The sequence below is a fragment of the Bubalus kerabau genome, chromosome 7 (genome assembly GCF_029407905.1).
Source record: "Bubalus kerabau isolate K-KA32 ecotype Philippines breed swamp buffalo chromosome 7, PCC_UOA_SB_1v2, whole genome shotgun sequence".
Lineage (NCBI taxonomy): Eukaryota > Metazoa > Chordata > Mammalia > Artiodactyla > Bovidae > Bubalus > Bubalus kerabau.
In genome coordinates this window covers 62,378,883-62,397,616 of record NC_073630.1, presented here as the reverse complement: position 1 = coordinate 62,397,616, position 18,734 = coordinate 62,378,883, and the positions used below count along the sequence as shown (strand labels likewise).

The 18,734-nt window shown below is 35.9% G+C and overlaps 1 protein-coding gene and 1 long non-coding RNA gene across 2 annotated transcripts in view; one reads left to right on the top strand and one right to left on the bottom strand.

Moving 5' to 3' along the window:
• The first annotated feature begins 227 nt into the window (after positions 1–227).
• TMEM156 (transmembrane protein 156) overlaps positions 228–18,734 on the top strand; it is a 40,695-nt gene continuing 22,188 nt past the window's right edge. The window contains exons 1-3 of the mRNA XM_055588277.1: positions 228–360; positions 14,936–15,205; positions 17,877–18,134. Coding sequence (XP_055444252.1) covers positions 273–360; positions 14,936–15,205; positions 17,877–18,134 — 616 coding nt within the window. The 5' untranslated portion in view covers positions 228–272. The remainder of the gene's footprint in view (positions 361–14,935; positions 15,206–17,876; positions 18,135–18,734) is intronic.
• Positions 6,345–18,734, bottom strand: part of LOC129657775 (uncharacterized) — a 29,998-nt gene continuing 17,608 nt past the window's right edge. Inside the window, exons 2-3 of the long non-coding RNA XR_008717105.1 lie at positions 8,174–8,288; positions 6,345–6,504 (exon numbers count right to left, since the gene is read on the bottom strand). This is a non-coding gene — a long non-coding RNA (uncharacterized LOC129657775). The remainder of the gene's footprint in view (positions 6,505–8,173; positions 8,289–18,734) is intronic.

Below are 18,734 nucleotides of genomic sequence, written 5' to 3'. Positions count from 1 at the left end.
CAAACCCCTTTACTTCCTTACATTGTTTCTTCACTCTTTCTTATTTGGAAGACAGTTTGAAAGTGCTTGTTACAAAACAGTCTTCTTGGTGGAAAGTGACTTAAAATGAAGAAGTCTCAGTTCTAGGTCTCCTTTTTACAAAGTCTTACCCAACAGGAAGTAAGCACGAGGTAAACTGCGTAAACTTAAAGTGCTGCAGAGATGAAACGTAAACCAGGAAGAAACATGCCATCGGTATACTTCATGGGAACACATGTACCATGTGAAGAGACATGACAAAAACAGCCCTCCTTAAATTACTTTTGGCCATAATGATTATGTTCATTTTAATTTTGCCAGAATATTTCAAGGCACCAAAAGGTGAGTAATTACAATTTACTTTTCCTTTTTTAATTTTTTAAAATTATATCGGTTAATGGTTACAGGAAAGGCCTTATTTTTGGCTACGTGCTGTGAGCACTGAAGTTCTATGTCTGGAAAGCTAATAAAATGAGATTGTAATTTTAGTTGACTGTTACATGGTACAGTAACCCTACTTACAGTACTTATGTATTGTAGCATGCAATAATGAAATGAAAAAAAATGAAAAGAAATACTTAAAATCTGTAGTCTCGCTTTCAAACATTGAATTTACAACAATTTCACCATATGATTTTGCTCTTTGAAAGTTTCCTTCAAAACAGCTTTAAATATGCTTTCACATCCTGGAATTACTTTATAAATAAAGTAACATTTACTATGTTAAAAATGCTTGCATTCCTTTCCATTACAACTATTTCACACAAATTGCTCACTGTTACTTTTTGAAAAAAAAGTATAAAGATTTTTTTCAAAACACAGCTAAAATAAGATGGGTAAAAATTTAAGTGGCTGTATACCTGTATATATTTGTAATTAGAGAATAATGGGGTAAAATTATCTCTGTTTATATTTCAGAAAATTGTGATATTGCTGAAACCTAGAGTAGGAAAAGAAATAGATGTAAATTTAAACTAGTTTTATATGTCAGTAAGATTTGAAAATATATTAGCATGACTGTTTGAATGATAATTGTGCTCCCTAGCATTTTATAAGAAGAAAAATTAAAAAGAAAATGCTGTATTCTGTCATTAAAAAGTTATCATATGAATTAAAATCAGAGAAAACCTTGTATTTGATGACTTTTTACAATGATTATTTATTGTTGTATATACATATACTAAGTGACTTGATGAATACACTGTTGTTAATTACATTTAGTGACATATTGCAAGGGTTATTTAATATTGCATATACATGATGTAAAGTAGCAGATAATTTCTTTGCTTAATAAGCACTATGAATGTACATTTTGTGAATAATTAAATTTTTCAAATTTCTCTTGGTTTTCTGGCATTATGTTGCTTAGATTAAGCAATCATAGCATATATTTTAATTGATCTATTTGGTAATGACTGGTTAGTGTTCTGTGACAAGTAGCATGTTAAAAGAGCATGTTAAAAATTATTCTTTGGGGGGCAGATGTCTTGACAAATAATCTACCATCATTGATAACAACTTGGTACTCTCAGTTTCCTAATTGTTTACAGTAGCTTTCAATACTATATTTACTGCTTCCTAAAACTTAAAATAGCCATGTCTCTTTCCCTGGTCCAAGAGCAGTGTAGAACTTTTCTCCACCTCTTTTTGGAGTGATGGATTTATTTGAGAATTTTGTTTTGAAGGAACTCTCCTTGGGGCCAACAGACGAAACTATTTGAAAACCACCATTTTGTCCTGATACCATTTTGTGGTAGCAGGAATTTTGCACATAAGTGAAAAGTTGATTAGGCAAAATGTTTTACACATATGATAGTATAATAATAATGCTTTATGTTTTATAATGGCTTATGGATCACCAGGAGCAAATTTATATAAACTCATTTTATACAGTTCTATATTGATTAAACTAAGGATGCATAATTGTTTTGTCTTTTTTATTTGGTGGCAATTTTTAACCACAACAATAGCTCCTTATGAAATGAGTTGACTTGTTAACCAAAGTATTTTGCAAAATAAGCTATTTAGTAAGATTATTTAGATGGTAAGATAAGAGTGTTCTGCTGCTGCTGCTGCTGCTGCTAAGTCACTTCAGTCGTGCCCGACTCTGTGCGACCCCATAGATGGCAGCCCACCAGGCTCCCCCGTCCCTGGGAGTCTCCAGGCAAGAACACTGGAGTGGGTTGCCATTTCCTTCTCCAATGCATGATAGTGAAAAGTGAAAAGGAAATCTCTCAGTCGTGTCCGACTCTTAGCGACCCCATGGACTGCAGCCTACCAGGCTCCTCTGTCCATGGGAGTTTCCAGGCAAGAGTACTGGAGTGGGGTGCCTCTAGAAGTGCTAAAATTACCTTGAGAGTTCTCCTGTAGTCTTATTCTCCCTATCAGTTACTTGTGTCTCTTTTTCATTCTTATGTTCTATTCACTTTAATATCTAAGATAAATATTATAAAATGATTTTTACTTATAAATTATGTACTGATACACTGTCTTTAGCATGTCGAATGAATTCAAAAGGAATCTTAATGAGGAATAATGTATTCACAAGGTTTAATAAATTTTATTTTGAAATAATAAGCCCTCTGAAGACCTAAGTTAAAAATAGAGCACTCTGATCATTTTTCATCAAGAATGTATCTGAGTCTCTGAATAATCATTACTCAGAATATTCAATTATTATAATTACATAGTGTAAGCTCTTTAGTCTAAGTTCTTTGGAAGGGGAACTTCTTTAATGGTATTTGGGACTTGTAATAACTCTGCATTGGTATTCACTGGCAAGAGAGCATATTCTAGCTTTCAGTTTATTGGAAAGACATCTTACACTAAGACATAGTAGTTAATATAATGGTTTCATACTCTTATATTGCATTAGATAACAGAGATACAAAAGGGAGTGGATATATTTTTATTCAGAGCTTCTTGAAGTTAAGAAAGCTGGGTTGTTCCAAACAAGAGACATTTTATCAACCCACTTTGGGTGGATTTACAGTCTTTAAGAGAAACAGCTCTGGTTAACTCATATAAATCTCAGTGATCTTTTATTTATTTGTTCTTTCACTTACGAATAGTGTCTAACAGTACTAGGAACCCAAGGCTACAGAAATGAAAGGCAATTCTTCCTTCAAAAAGTTTTCAGTCAAGGGGAGGACTGACTGATAAACAATTAAATACAATACTGTAATAATGAAAATAGCAATATAAAAGACTATGGGAACATAAAAGGTGCTTCCAGTCCTCTTGGGGGGAGGGCGTTTCTTCATTTTTATTCACAAAACAAAACAACTGTCAGAGTTCTAATGATCAATTAATATTTCTCCTTAGCTACGTTAGAAGCACTTTCTAAAAGAAGGAATTGTTACTGATTTTCAAGTAAATTGTATTCATACTGACATCTCAGAAACTCCTGAAGCCAGAAATTATAGAGTTATGTGAGTATATTCCAGATTGTGGTGAAGAGGACCAGAATAGCACAGATGAAAACACCACAGACCTAATTTTATTTGTTGTTTTGACTTCTCTTACTTTTAGGAGTCAAACTCGCATATACTATGTTTATCAGCTTTCACTTCCCTTCCATTTCACACTTCCTGATGGAAATGGCAGTATAGTGAGCAGTGAAATTGAAGAAAACAAAGGATAAAAGAACCTTAAATACCTATAAAGGACAGGATAAACCCTGAAGTATATGAGCATATATTCATATTACTTATGTCTTTTTTATAAAGAGCAGTGTAATCAAGGATAACTGCAATTATTTTGAAAAATTGTTATCCTACTTCTTAAAAAATATATCCTTATTTTTTTATCGGTTTGCTCATTCAATCAGCAATACCCAATCAGGTTTGGAATATAATCATGACCATTAAAAAGAGGGTAAAAAATACATATTTATGCATACATCAGTTCAGTTCAGTTAAGTCGCTCAGTCGTGTCCGACTCTTTGTGACCCCATGAATTGCAGCATGCCAGACCTCCCTGTCCACCACCAACTCCCGGAGTCCACTCAAACCCATGTCCATAGAGTCGGTGATGCCATCCAGCCATCTCATCCTCTGTCGTCCCCTTTTCCTCCTGCCTTCAATCCCTCCCAGTATCAGAGTCTTTTCCAATGAGTCAACTCTTCACATGAGGTGGCCAAAGTATTGGAGTTTCAGCTTTAGCATCAGTCCTTCCAATGAACACCCAGGACTGATCTCCTTTAGGATGGACTGGTTGGATCTCCTTGCAGTCCAAAGGACTCTCAAGAGTCTTCTCCAGCACCACAGTTCAAAAGCATCAATTCTTCAGTGCTCAGCTTTCTTCACAGTCCAACTCTCATATCCATACATGACCACTGGAAAAACCATAGCCTTGACTAGACGGTCCTTTGTTGGCAAAGTAATGTTTCTGCTTTTTAATATGCTGTCTAGGTTGGTCATAACTTTCCTTCCAAGGAGTAAGCGTCTTTTAATTTCATGACTGCAATCACCATCTGCAGTGATTTTGGAGCCCCAAAAAATAAAGTCTGACACTGCTTCCACTGTTTCCCCATCTACTTCCAAATGAAGTGATGGGACCAGATGCCATGATCTTAGTTTACTATCCCTGGAAGAGGGAATCGCAACCCACTCCAGTATTCTTGCCAGGAGAATCCCATGGACAGAGGAGCCTGGCAGGCTACAGTCCATGGCATCACAAAGGGTCAGACACTACTGAAGCGACTTAGCACAGCATAGCATACAGGTATTATATACCAAATACTTTTACATATAATAAATTATTTTAGTTTATTAAATACTTCAACTCATTAATGGTGAAGTATTGTTCTCAAGAGAGACTATTTTGAAAATCTTTGAGAAGAAAGAATAAATCTAGATGGATAAATTTACTTTGTTGTAAGATTTTATTTCTTGCTGAATTTTCTGAATCATTATAGTTTTTAAATAGCTACTAATGAACACGGATTCATATATATATGTATCTTAGATGTACATAATGGCAAAAAAAAAAAATAATGCTTTTCACTGCTTGGGCAGAACTGGCTTTATTCTCTCATAGGCTAGGTTACAATACCAACAACCCTTGCTTGGGAAGCTTTCTAACTACTTGTCTCATTCATTTGCCTTTGTAGATAAATGTTCTCTCTGAATATCTTGTATCTGCCACATTAGAAGGCATTCAATGAGTATTTGTGACTAAGTGAAATTTCTGAGTCATATTATAAAGGAAATAAAAAATATTATAAAGAAAATAAAAATAAAATGCTTTCTAAAAGGAAACATTTCTCATCAGGCCCTCACAACCATCTCTTGATTTAGGTAGGCCAGGCATTATTATCCTCATCTTACTTTTTTGGGGAGCCACACTACAGAGCGGTAAAGAATCTGCCTGCAATGCAGGAGACCTGGGTTCGATTCTTGGGTTGAGAAGATCCCTTGGAGAAGGGAAAGGCTACCCACTCCAGTATTTTGGCCTGGAGAATTCCAGGGACTGTATAGTCCATGGGGTTGCAAAGAGTCGGACATGACTGAGCAACTTTCACTTTCACTTTCACACAGCTTACAGGATCTTAGCTCCCTGACCAGGGATAAAAGCTGAACCACCTGCTGTGGGAGCACAAAGTCCTAACCACCATCAGGGGACCCCTTCATCTTACGTTTTTGAAACATAAAATTTCACCACAAACCTTGAACTTCTGGGCTACGCAGCCTCTGAAATTTATTTCACAGAATCTTTTACTTAAAAGATATGCATCTCTTTACCTTAAATCATTTTTCTGCTATTTTCCCCCCAGTGGAGAATTCTGTAGTGCGGGATATGATAAAAATGGCAGGTATTTAGAAGAACGTTTATAGTTTTAAATTCTTTGATATAAGAAAAGTGAGATAAACCCAAGGTAAGTAGAAGGCAGGAAATAATAAAGACAAGAGCAAAAGTCAATGAAATTAAACGATATGAAACTAAGGATCAATAAAGTCAAAAGTTGGTTCTTTAGAAATTCTAATTAAATGGAAACACCTCTGGAATGATTGATGTTTCAGTTTCTTATGGCTGCTGTACAAATGACCACAAACAGTAGCATCAAACAGCACAAATATATTATCTAGAGTTCTGTAAGTAGAAATCCAGCAGAGGTCTCACTGGGCTAAAATAAAAGTGTTAGTAGGGCTACATTCTTCTCAGAGGCTCTAGGAAAGAATACCTTTGTTTTCTTGTCTTTTCCACCTCCTAAAAGCTGCCTGCTTTCCTTGGCTTGTGGCTTCTTCCCACCTTCAAAGCCAGTGATGGCCTGTTGAGTTTTTCTCGCATCTGAATCACATGTATGATTACATTATGCTTACCCAGATAATCCAGGATAATTTCTCTATTTTAAGAACAGTTCATTAGCAACTTGAATTCCATCTTTCGACTCAATTCTTCTTTGCCATGTCATGTAACATATTCACAGGTTCTGGGAATAAGGATGTGGATATCTTAGGGAGGCCATTATTCTGCCTGCTAAAACTGAATAATCAAAAAAGAGAAGGAACAATAACTAACTTAGTAATGAAAAAGAAACATAGAAATTAAAACTATAATGAGATTATTAAGAATAGCTGTAAATCAATAAATTTAAAACATAAAGACACATTTCTAGAAAAATATAACTTATCAGAACTCACTTGGGAAGAAATGGAAAATCCAAGAATTGTAGAATAATTAAGAAAATTGACCAATGGTTTAATTTTCCCTGAAAAATCACTTGGTTCAGATGTTTTTATATGTAAGTTCTGCCAAACTTTCAAGAAATAAATTGAATAGATAAATGTAATTTGTTATAAACCATTTCAAAAAATATAAAAAGGGAAACATTTTCCAATTTATTAAAAATTAAAAAAAAATTTATTTATTTATGGCTGTGCTGGGACATTGTTGCTGCCTGCAGGCTTTCTCTAGTTGCAGCAAGTTGGGGCTACTCTCGAGTTGCAGTGTGCGGGCTGATCATTGTGGTGGCATCTCTTGTCATGGAGCATAGCCTCTAGCGCAGGTGGGCTTCAGCAGTTGGCATCCCCAGGCTCTAGAGCACAGGCTCAGTAGCTGTGGCGCATGGGCTTAGTTGTTCCGTGGCATGCGGGACCCTCCTGGACAAGGCATGGAACCCGTGTCTCCTGCATTGGTAGGTGGGTTCTTTGCCCCTGAGCTGCCAGGGAAGCTCTCCAGTTTATTTTTTTTTATAAGCTTATTTATTTATTGTCTGGGCTGGGTCTTTTGTTGCTTGGACTTTCTAGTTGTGGCAAGCAGGGGCTACTCTCTATTTGTGGTGTGCAGGCTTCTCATTGAGGTTGCTTTCTCATTGTGGGGCATGGGCTCTAGGGCGCTCAGGCTTCTCTGGTTGCAGCATGTGGGTTTGGCAGTTGCGGCTCCCTGGCTCCAGAGCACAGGCTTAATAGTGTGGTGCACTGGCTTAGTTGTTCCAAGGCATGTGGGATCATCCTGAATCAGGGATTGAACCTGTGTCTTCTGCATTGGCAGATGGATTCTTTACCACTGAGCCACCAGGGAAGCCCCTCCAATTTATTTTTTAAGGCTAGTGTATCTTAGTATTCAAACCTAACAAAGACAGTACAAAAAAGGAAACTTTACAGCCAAATCTCATTTTTAAATATAGATTAAAAACCTTTAAACAAAACATTAAGAATCTGATTGCAGCAATGTATAAAAATGATCAAATTAGATTTATTCCTGGAATGCAAGATTGAGTTAGCATTAGAAAATCTAATAATGTAATGCACTATATTAACTGATTAAAGAAGAAAGTCTATATAATCATCTCAATACTTGTTGAAAGAGCACTCCATTAATATATTCATCAGTCTTTATAATTAAAAACCCAGCAAACTAGGAATAGAAAAGAACCTCCTTAAAGTGAAATGGGATATCTAAAAATGATTATATATCAGTCTCGGTAATGAACATCATAAGTATTCTTCTTAAGATCAGGAGCAAACAAGGATGTCCACTCTCAACACTTCTATTCCTCATGGTACTGGAGGTCCTAGTCAGTGCAGTAAGACAAGCAAAAGAAATAAAATGTGGAAGGAGTGAAAAGCAAGGAATAAAGTTGTAATTATTTGCAGTACATTAGCATAGTTATGGTCTTCCCTAGTGGCTCAGTGGTAAAGAATCCACCTACCAATGCAGGAGACAAGGTTCAATCCCTGAGTCAGGAAGATCCCTTGGAGAAGGAAATGGCAACCCACTCCAGTATTCTTGCCTGGAGAATCCCATGGACAGAGAAGCCTGGAGGGCTACAGTCAATGGAATCACAAAGAGACAGACACGACTTAGCAACTGAGCGCAAGCATGAAGCATATCTTTATAGAAAACTAAAAAGATTTATAGGAAAAATTAAAATTAATAAGGAAGTTTACAAAGTGATAAGAAATAAAATTTATATTCAAGAGTCAATTGTATATCCATCTGCCGCTTACAGAAAACATATTTCTTAAAAAATACTGTTGGCAATAGCCACAAAAATTAAGGTACCTAGGAGGAAATCTAGCAAAAGATGTATGGGACCTTGATGGTGAAAATTTGGAAACTTTATTAGAAGATATCAAAGAAGACCTATAAAAGTAGAGAGTAAGAAAGGAAGAAAAGAGTGATAGGAGTAACTCAGTATCATATCTTTCTTCTCCAATTGATTTTGAGATTCAAGTCAGAATCACAACTGGGTTTTTCACCAAACTTAATAAGCTGATTCTAAAAATTTATTGGAAAGAACAAAGGATCAAGAATCACTAAGACATTCCCAAAGAAAATGAACAAGGTTAGGGGATTTTTCCTATGAGATATAAAGACTTCCCTGGGGGCTCAGACGGTAAAGAATCCACCTGCAATGTGGGAGACCTGGATTCCATCCCTGGGTCAGGAAGATCCCCTGGAGAAGGGAATGGCAACCCACTCCCAGTATTCTTGCCTGGAGAATCCCCATGGACAGAGGGGCCTGGTGGGTCTATGGGGTCGCAAAGAGTTGGACACAACTGAAGGGACTAAGCACACACAAAAGCTTTATAAAGCAAAAGTAATTAAGTCCGTCAGATGTCTTTGCCAAGAGAAGAAAAACAAAATTTGGAACCTGGAAATACAGTCATACATACATACATGGATATTTGATAGATTATAGAGATGTCATTACAGATAGTGGGGAAAAGATAGACTACTTAATAATTGCTAGTACAATTGATTATCACATGTGGAAAAAATTAACCTGGTTTCTTACTTCATACTGTCTTAATTCCAGATAGATTAAGAATTTACACATAAAAGGCAGAACTTCAAAACTTTTAGATGAAAATGTGGATGAAAATCTTTTTAAAAGAAAAAGATTTCTTAAACAAGATGCAAAGCACAATTTGTAAAGAAAATGATCAATTTAAAATACTCAAACTAAGAGCTTCCTTTAACTAAAAGACCATAAAGAAAATGAATAAACAAGGTACAAATGATGAGGAGATATCTTGATAAAAATGCAAATAACTTCTTAAAATTGCAAAGAGAAAAGTTTAAAAACTCCTAAACATTAATAAGAAAATGACAATCTACTAGAAAAATAGAAAAAGTAGGAACTTTTAAACCACGATAAGATTCCATTTAACATTCACCAAATTGTCAAAACTTGAAAAGCTTTGGCCAAGATACGTGTCAATGAGAACCTTTCTACACTGCAGGTGGGAAGACAAATTGGTACAACTTCTTTGTATAATGATTTGGCATTTTCTAGTGAAATCAAAGATGAGCATACTGAATACCTGGCAATTCATTCAGTATGTATGCTAGAGAAACTTCTGTAACTGCGTACTAGGAGATATGTTCATGAATATTCATAGTAGTGTTATTTAAAAATAAACTTAATTGAGATATAATTTACATATGATAAAATGTGCCACTTTTAAGTGTAAAGTTGAGGTTTGACAAATTTTTACAGCAGTGTAACTACCACCACAATCAAGATATAAACCTAACCAGCATCTCCAAGATGTCCCTCGTTCTCCTTTGTAAGAGAACCCTTCTCCCACCATCAATACTGTTTTCCATTTTCTAGAATTTCACAGAACATGGAATCACATTCGTATGTAATGAATTGAGTCTGGCTGCTTTCCCTTGGCATAAAGCATTTGAGATTCTTCCATGTTGTTGTTTGTATCAGCACATTCTTCCTTTTTGTTGCTGCGTAGTATTTCATTATGTGGATATGTCAGGAATTATTTATATATTCACTAGTTGTTGGTTGTTTGCGTTGTTTCCAGTCCTTGGCCATTATAAATTTTACAAGTGCCATGAAGCTTCATATACAGGCGTTTGTGTGGACATATGTTTTTATTTCTCTCTTGTAGATTCCTAGAAGTAGAATTATTGGGTCACATGCTAAGTGTATGGTTAACTTAAAGAACATAAAAATATCTTCCAAAGTGATTGTACTATTTTACATTCCTACCAATAACACATGAGAGTTATGGTTCAAAGCAGTATTATCCAGAACAGCAAAAATAGAAACACCCCAAATGCTCAGTCAGAAGAATATATACATAAATTGTGGTATATTCTTTCAAAGATACCACAAATAATTAGTACAGCAATATGCAGCAACACTACTAGAACACATTAAGCAAAACAAGCAAGTCATAGATGAATACCTACAGTATAGTCCCTATATATGGAGAAGGCAATGGCACCCCACTCCAGTACTCTTGCCTGGAAAATCCCATGGATGGAGGAGCCTGGTGGGTTGCAGTCCATGGGGTCACTAAGAGTCGGACATGACTGAGCGACTTCCCTTTCACTTTTCACTTTCATGCATTGGAGAAGGAAATGGCAACCCACTCCAGAGTTCTTGCCTGGAGAATCCCAGGGACGGAGGAGCCTGGTGGGCTGCCATCTATGGGGTCACACAGAGTCGGACACGACTGAAGCAACTTAGCATCAGCAGCAATCTCTATATATGTATATAATTTGCTAATGAAACAATGTTATTTAGGAATATATACATTTTGGGAAGACTCTAAGATGAAGCAAAGGAGTGATAAACATATTTTCATAATGGTCTTTAAACTCTGGAAAAGAAGGAGTGTGTAGGGGTGGGATAGGTACCCCTAGCAACATTCAGAGATATTGCTAATATTCTGCTTCTTAATCTGTGTAATAGATACATGGGTGTTCATTTATTTTTATTATTCTTTAACTGGAGTAGTATATTTTATATTAATATATACTTATATATGATAAATATTTATAATAAAAGTTCAAAAAGAAAATTAAGATAGTTCATGTTTTCGTTGCTTTTCTTTAAAAAGAAAAAATAATTGACTTGACCTTTGTCCTATACTATAACTTATTTTCCTAATTCTACTTAGTATTCTATATCATTACCTTGAGAGATTGCAGTCTTAGTACTAGAGTAATTCTGATATGCATTTTTCTGTCTCTGGAAGTGAGAATTTAGATGTCTGACTCTCAGCAATATTAATAGCAGTAGTTAAATTCATAAATCCTTGTTTATGAAGATGAGATTATGACCCACAATAACAAAATATGACTGAGTAGAATTCATTTATTTCTTAAAATTATACTAGGGAAGGATATGTCCTATATTTATTTCTTTCCTACTTGAATTATTTAAAACTAAGATTAGGAACCCATCATAAAATGACCTCATAGCCAAATATAAAGGGTATACCATCAATTCTAGAAAGCCCAGTTTGTCATTTATTGGATAAGAAGACTGCAATATTGACAATAAAAATTTCTCTATCTCCCTTCTAGGTTATAATATAAGAATATCAAGTTCAAGAAGTTGAAAATTTCATAAGATGAAAAACATCAGTGAGGAAAATGGAAAGAGGGCAAGAAATATGTTTTTCATGTGTTTTAGTAATACAGAAAAGCCATAAACTACAGATTTGCATCAGATAGTGAATTCCTATCATCTTACTGAAACAGTTATTAAAGACAGTTTTTTTAAAATTAGTTATTAATTTGATTACAGCTTTGTTTAGAAATATATTGAAACATAACAAAACTGCATATTTGAGTAAAATACAATCTATGCCTCCCAAAACTTTTATAGCAACTCAAGTATGAAATGTGTTTATAGCTGTAAATTGCCTGTGAAATACTACAGAAACAATTTCAAACACAGAGGGCTGGTAAATGAACCTTTAATTTATTAAATCATCAAAATATAATCATCAGTAATGAAACAATTATGAAATTACGATCAAAGTACAAATTCCACAAGTAAAAAAATGTGCCTTAATATCAATCAATAGTTTCATTTTCTTTTAAGTTTGAATCGGGATGTTTGACTAGGAGTAATCACTCTTAAAAATGAAGCAAGTCTTTCATTGTGCTCCATATTATTTAGAAAATTTTTAAAATGTATTTTGCCCCAAATGATTGTGAAAAATGGTAAAGAAAGACACATAAAGATGGAATTGAGCATGTCAGTTATTAATATTTTCTCATCCTACTAAATAGTTGTCAAACTGAGAATATCTGAAAGAGAGGTTACCTATTCCTTGGTTGACCATTACTGCTATGTAGGGATTCCCAGTTCCCAGTTTTTACATGGTGAGCTTTAATTACTTGTGTGGATTAAATCTTAATCCATCATAAATAAAGGATGAATTTTTAATTTTTACTTTGGGATATGGGCTTGTATTTTAATAATACACGCTTGTTTTCATATATACTGCATCATTTGATGCTATTATAACCCCACAAGATTAGCAGGATCTGGTTATTATCTCTATTTTGCTAATAAGAAAATGAGACTTGTGGAGATGAAGTGAATTGTTCAAGCATCTCAGTTAATAACAGATATAGCACTAGAGTCTTTGTCTTTTGCTTTATTTTTTAAATTTAAATTTATTTATTTTAATTGGAGGCTAATTACTTTACAATACTGTATTGGTTTTGCCTACATCAACATGAATCCACCACAGGTGTACACGTGTTCCCCATCCTGAACCCCTCTCCCACCTCCCTCCCCGTACCATCCCTCTGGGTCATCCCAGTGCACCAGCCTCAAGCATCCTGTATCCTGCATCGAACCTAGACTGGTGCTTCGTTTCTTATATGATATTATACATGTTTCAATGCCATTCTCCCAAATCATCCCACCCTCACCCTCTCCCACAGAGTCCAAAAGACTGTTCTATACATCTATGTCTCTTTTGCTGTCTCACATACAGGGTTATCGTTACCATCTTTCTAAATTCCATATATATGCGTTAGTATACTGTATTGGTGTTTTTCTTTCTGGCTTACTTCACTCTGTATAATAGGCTCCAGTTCCATCCACCTCATTAGAACTGATTCAAATGTATTCTTTTTAATGGCTGAGTAATACTCCATTGTGTATATGTACCACAGCTTTCTTATCCATTCATCTGCTGATGGACATCTAGGTTGCTTCCATGTCCTGGCTATTATAAACAGTGCTGCGATGAACATTGGGGTACATGTGTCTCTTTCAATTCTGGTTTCCTCGGTGTGTATGCCCAGCAGTGGGATTGCTGGATCATAAGGCAGTTCTATTTCCAGTATTTTAAGGAATCTCCACACTGTTCTCCATAGTGGCTGTACTAGTTTGTATTCCCACCAACAGTGTAAGAGGGTTCCCTTTTCTCCACACCCTCTCCAGCATTTATTGCTTGTAGACTTTTGGATCGCAGCCATTCTGACTGGCGTGAAATGGTACCTCATTGTGGTTTTGATTTGCATTTCTCTGATAATGAGTGATGTTGAGCATCTTTTCATGTGTTTGTTAGCCATCTGTATGTCTTCTTTGGAGAAATGTCTATTTAGTTCTTTGGCCCATTTTTTGATTGGGTTGTTTATTTTTCTGGAATTGAGCTGCAGGAGTTGCTTGTATATTTTTGAGATTAGTTGTTTGCTTTAAAATCAGTCTTCTTTCTATTAGGCCATTAATTCTATATCTGACACTTGTCTGCAGACAAAATATAAAAATTATGATATCATCTATTAAATTTCATCTTTGGAGATTCAAGTAGGTTGAATAATGGTTGCCCAAAGATATCAGGTGTCAATTCCTGGGAACCTGTAAAAGTTGCCTTATAAATAAAAAGGGTCTCTATAGATGTGGTTAATTTTAGGATCTTGAGATGGGAGATTATCCTGCCATATCCAGGTGGGATCTAAATCCAACCACAAGTTTCTGTATGAGAGAGAGGCAGAGGGAGATTTGATATAGATAGAGGGGCAGAAGATCAAGGTATAGAGAAGAAGGCTCTGTGACCATGAAAGCAGAGATGAGTGTTGTGGCCACAAGCAAAGGAATGCCAGCAGTCTCCCCAAATTGGAAGAGGTGCAAGGAACAGATTCTTTCTTAGGTTCTTCAGAGGGAGTGTGGTCCTGGGGACATCTGAACTTTAGACCAGTATAACTGTCATTGAACTTTTCACCTTCAGAACTGTAAAAGAATAAATTTCTCTTGTTTTAAGCCAGCAAGATTGTACTAATTTGTTACAGCAGCCTTCAGAAATGAGTACAGAGATTCTGTTCAGGTTTTCCATTCCCTGTTCAACTCCATGCAATTCATGTGAGACTCTATTTTGAAACAGATGGATTCAGAGGAAAATAAGGTTTGTCCATTAAAACTTTCCTAGAAGATAAAATGGTTAAAATGTTAGGATTTCCAAGAACTTCTCAGGAAAGACTTCTCTTCTCTGAAAATTAATAGGGAGTGTTGACAAATTTTTAATAAGAAATATTTAAACACAGTAGATATTATTGTTTCATGTGAAAACCAAGTCCTGCTGCTGATAAACTCAAATGTACTGATCTGCCTAAGATAATTGAGCAGTACATTGGGTATTTATCTGAATGCCAAAACCTCAAAATTTCATAGTCAAAAATTTGTTTTTCTTTGTAGGAAACATGTTGGAACTATCATGTCTGAAAGTATATTTACAACAGAATTTCAGCTATTCATTCTTCTCTACAAATGCTTCTTTTGTGACCTTTCTGCAACCAATAAGAGAAACTCAGACTATTACGGGAATCTTTCTAAATCACTCCAACTTTCAAAACTTCACCAGGATTTGCCAAGATATCACAAGTGAACTCAAGACATGCTTCTCATGTTTGGCTTGTGAGTCCAAAGGAAACACTGATTTTATTTTTCAGGAACAACCATCAAAAGGTAAATGCGAAAGAAAAGTGAGAACAAAATCTATCAAGGATAAATAACCTTATTCTGGAAAAAAAAGTATTGATAATATATTCCAATTTTAAGTCCAGTGGCCCTGAAACACTCAGCTGTGTGGTGCTTGATGAATGACTTACAGGCTTGGGACAGTAACTTGTTCTTGGTTTACTTTGATTTATCAAAAACAAAATATCCATTCTTAAAATACATCAAAATGCAGCTATAATCCATGTACATGTAATAGCTAAAGGGTTATTTAGCATGCTGTCTTCAAAAGTACTGAAAAACTTCTAAGTAAACTTGTAGGTTCTCATATAAAATCATATTTGGCTTCCCCAAGGAGTCACTGAATCCTCAATGCATTTGTACCTACTCTGTCTAATATTCATCCACTGTACATGAATTGTCTTTTTACTTGTTTAACTATCCAGTGAGCCTTCAAGGGCAGGAATTCTGTCTTTGTTCACTGTGATATTTCTAAATCTTAGTATAATGTCTGAACTGAGGCACTTAAAAGATACTTGTTTAATGAATGAATAAACAAATAAAAGAATAATTATGTATTATCCATAATATCTAACCAAGCCTTGCATTTATTATCATTGAGAAATTAAATAATTAATTTACAGCTATAAAATATACTGGTGGCCCCAAGCCCAAGCATCAAATTCAGTGCTTATACCTATTCAGTGAGATTGCTTGCTGGGCACCCCATACTGGCATTTTTCCCATTCTTTCAAAATGGAAACAAAATTTCTTGGCATTGACTTCAGATAAAGTACAATAGGCAAGTCTTTTTTCTAAGAATCTGCCTGCAATGCAGGAGACACAGGAGACAGTGACTTGATCCTTGGGTTGGGAAGATCCCCTGGAGAAGGAAATGGCAATCCACTCCAGTATTCTTGCCTGGGAAATGCCATGGACAGAGGAGCCTGGTGGGCTACAGTCCATGGGGTCCCAAAGAATCAGATATGACTGAGCGACTAAGCACATACACACACATTCAAGTAATACAGTAACTATTGCAGGCTTCTGGGTCAAATTCACCAGAAAGCAATTTGGGGAAATACCTTCATCATGATAGAGAACAATGAAGTGTTTTAAGAATTGGAAGCTCACAGATTCTACTTCTCTGCCTCCTTGAAAAGTAAAGCAGTACATTGATAAGTTATTCTAGTTGCTATGGCTGTGTAGCAATCACCCCCAAACTGAGCAGCTCTAACAACAGCAATCATTTAACTTTTTTCTTTCTTCTTTCTTTCCTTTCTTTCTTTCTCTCTCTCTCTTTTTTTTGGGGGGGTGGCGGTCAAGAATTCAGAATGGGCATAACTGGGCATTTCTGGCTTGCAGCATTTCATATTGCTGGAGTTAGACAGTGACTGGAGCTAACACAGGAGTGGGCTAGAGCGGCTACAGGCAAGCTGGGCGTTTCTCTCTCTCCTTGTAGTCTCAGAGTTTTTCTATGTGGTCTTTCTATTTGGGCTAGCTTGGGCTTCCTTACAGCATGGTGGCTTTAAGTCATTGATACTTAGTGGCCCAAGGCTCCACCATTAGGGATCCAAAAAACAAGGTAGAAATTGCTTCGTATTTTCTGGCTTTATCATACGATGTAATTTTCTCTATTTGATTGGTTACAAGTAGGTAAATCCTTCCACAGAGATTCAAAGGGAAAAGTATTCGACTCCATTTATTTATGGTGGAGTGGCAAAGTTTTAGGCTAATGTGTGTGTTACAGGTTGAATTATATTGGAGTTCTAACCTCAGTATCTCAGAATATGCTGTTATTTGGAAATAGGGTTGTTGCAGATGTAAGTAGTTCAGTTTAATGTGTTATAGTGTTACTCGCTCAGTCGTGTCTGACTCTTTGCCACCCTACGGTCTGCAGCCTGCCAGGCTCCTCTGTCCATGGAATTCTTCAGGCAAGAATACTCAAGTGGGTACCCATTCCCTTCTCTAAGGGATCTTCTCAACCCAAGGATTGAACCTGGGTCTCCTGCATTGCAGGCAGATTCTTTACCATCTGAGCCACCAGGGAAACCCATGGATAAAGTCATTAGGGTGGGCCCTAATTCAATATGACCGGCATCCTGATTAAAAAAAAAAAAAAAGTGGGGGCGAGGGGAGGAAATTTGAGAGAGATCAGGGTGATGTTCTACAAGTCAAGGAACACTGAAGACTGCCACCAAACCACCAGAAGCTAGAAGGGAAGCATGGACAGATTTTTCCTCGCAGCCTTCAGAAGGGAGCAACCCTGTCAACACTTTAATCTTGAAAGTGTAGCTTCTAGAACTATGAGACAATACATTTCTGTTGTGTAAGTCACCCAGTTTATGGTACTTTATGACAACCCTAGCAAACTAGTATAATGTGGGATGGGAAATAATGCTGTGACGATTTTGGTAAATATAATCTGTCCCACAAGTCATCAGGGAAATGTTTTTTTTGTCCTTTGAGAGGCTCCAAGTGTATTTCAATCTCACCTAGTTTTCAAACTCTTAAAAAAATGTAAGCACTGTAATTGTTACTTTTAGGCTGATAACTTCTTGTTTCTACTCTTTTCTTACTGTATAGGAAGGAAGAGATTTAGCTTTGAGTTGTGTGTGTTTTCTTATTATGTACTACTGTTTTTGTGCGTGTGAATAACATTTTCTTAATCTCTTTCTAGTTCTTATCATGAGAGGATCAATGGAAGTGAAGTCAAATAATTTTCACTCACCTTGTCAACATTTTAACTTCACTGTAACTCCTACAGTTGACCTGGAGGAATATAATCTTACCTGTAATCTAAAAACCCACACTGGAAGGTCAGCAATCAAGGAGGAAGATCCAACTGAGGCAACATCTGTAAACCGTACTTGTAGAATTATGGAACACCCACATAATTGTATAAACATTTCTTTCCATTTAGAAATGGATGCAAAAAGTAAGTTTTGAAGGAAATTAGAGGGAAAAGGAGAGTAGAATACAGACACAAAATTAAGTAAGGGCTACCATGTAAGCTTCACTTTAAGTTGAATTGTTGAAGAATTTTATTGATGAAATAACAAGGCTAGAAAGAATGTTAGCCCTTTTACCTGTTTATTTTACCTGTTTATTTTTCAAAAACATGCATACACAAAAATGTGTTTTTGTGGAGCACACCTGTACTCAGAGGCAAAAGAGGCATCTATGCGTTGTTATTTGAGAAACATTACAAAGACCCTCCGCCCAGGATAACTCTGGGAGTGCCTATTATCTGTGTTTGAAGTAATACTATCACACTTGTGTATTAAAGGGTGAGATTTCTTTTTAAATGTAAATATACATGTACATCGTGATATGCTATTAAATTTTGAATTGATTTAACATGTCCTCGCTTAGAGCTGAGAAACAGACCTGAGAAAAAGGGATTTTTGATGTACTCCTGTGAAGATAGGTGGGGTATAGATTAAGCATTTTGAGTCACTGGAGGACTCCCAGGGAAAAGTAGGAGTCTGGAAGATAAAACTCACATATATATTAATTCTATTTAGGGTTGATTACC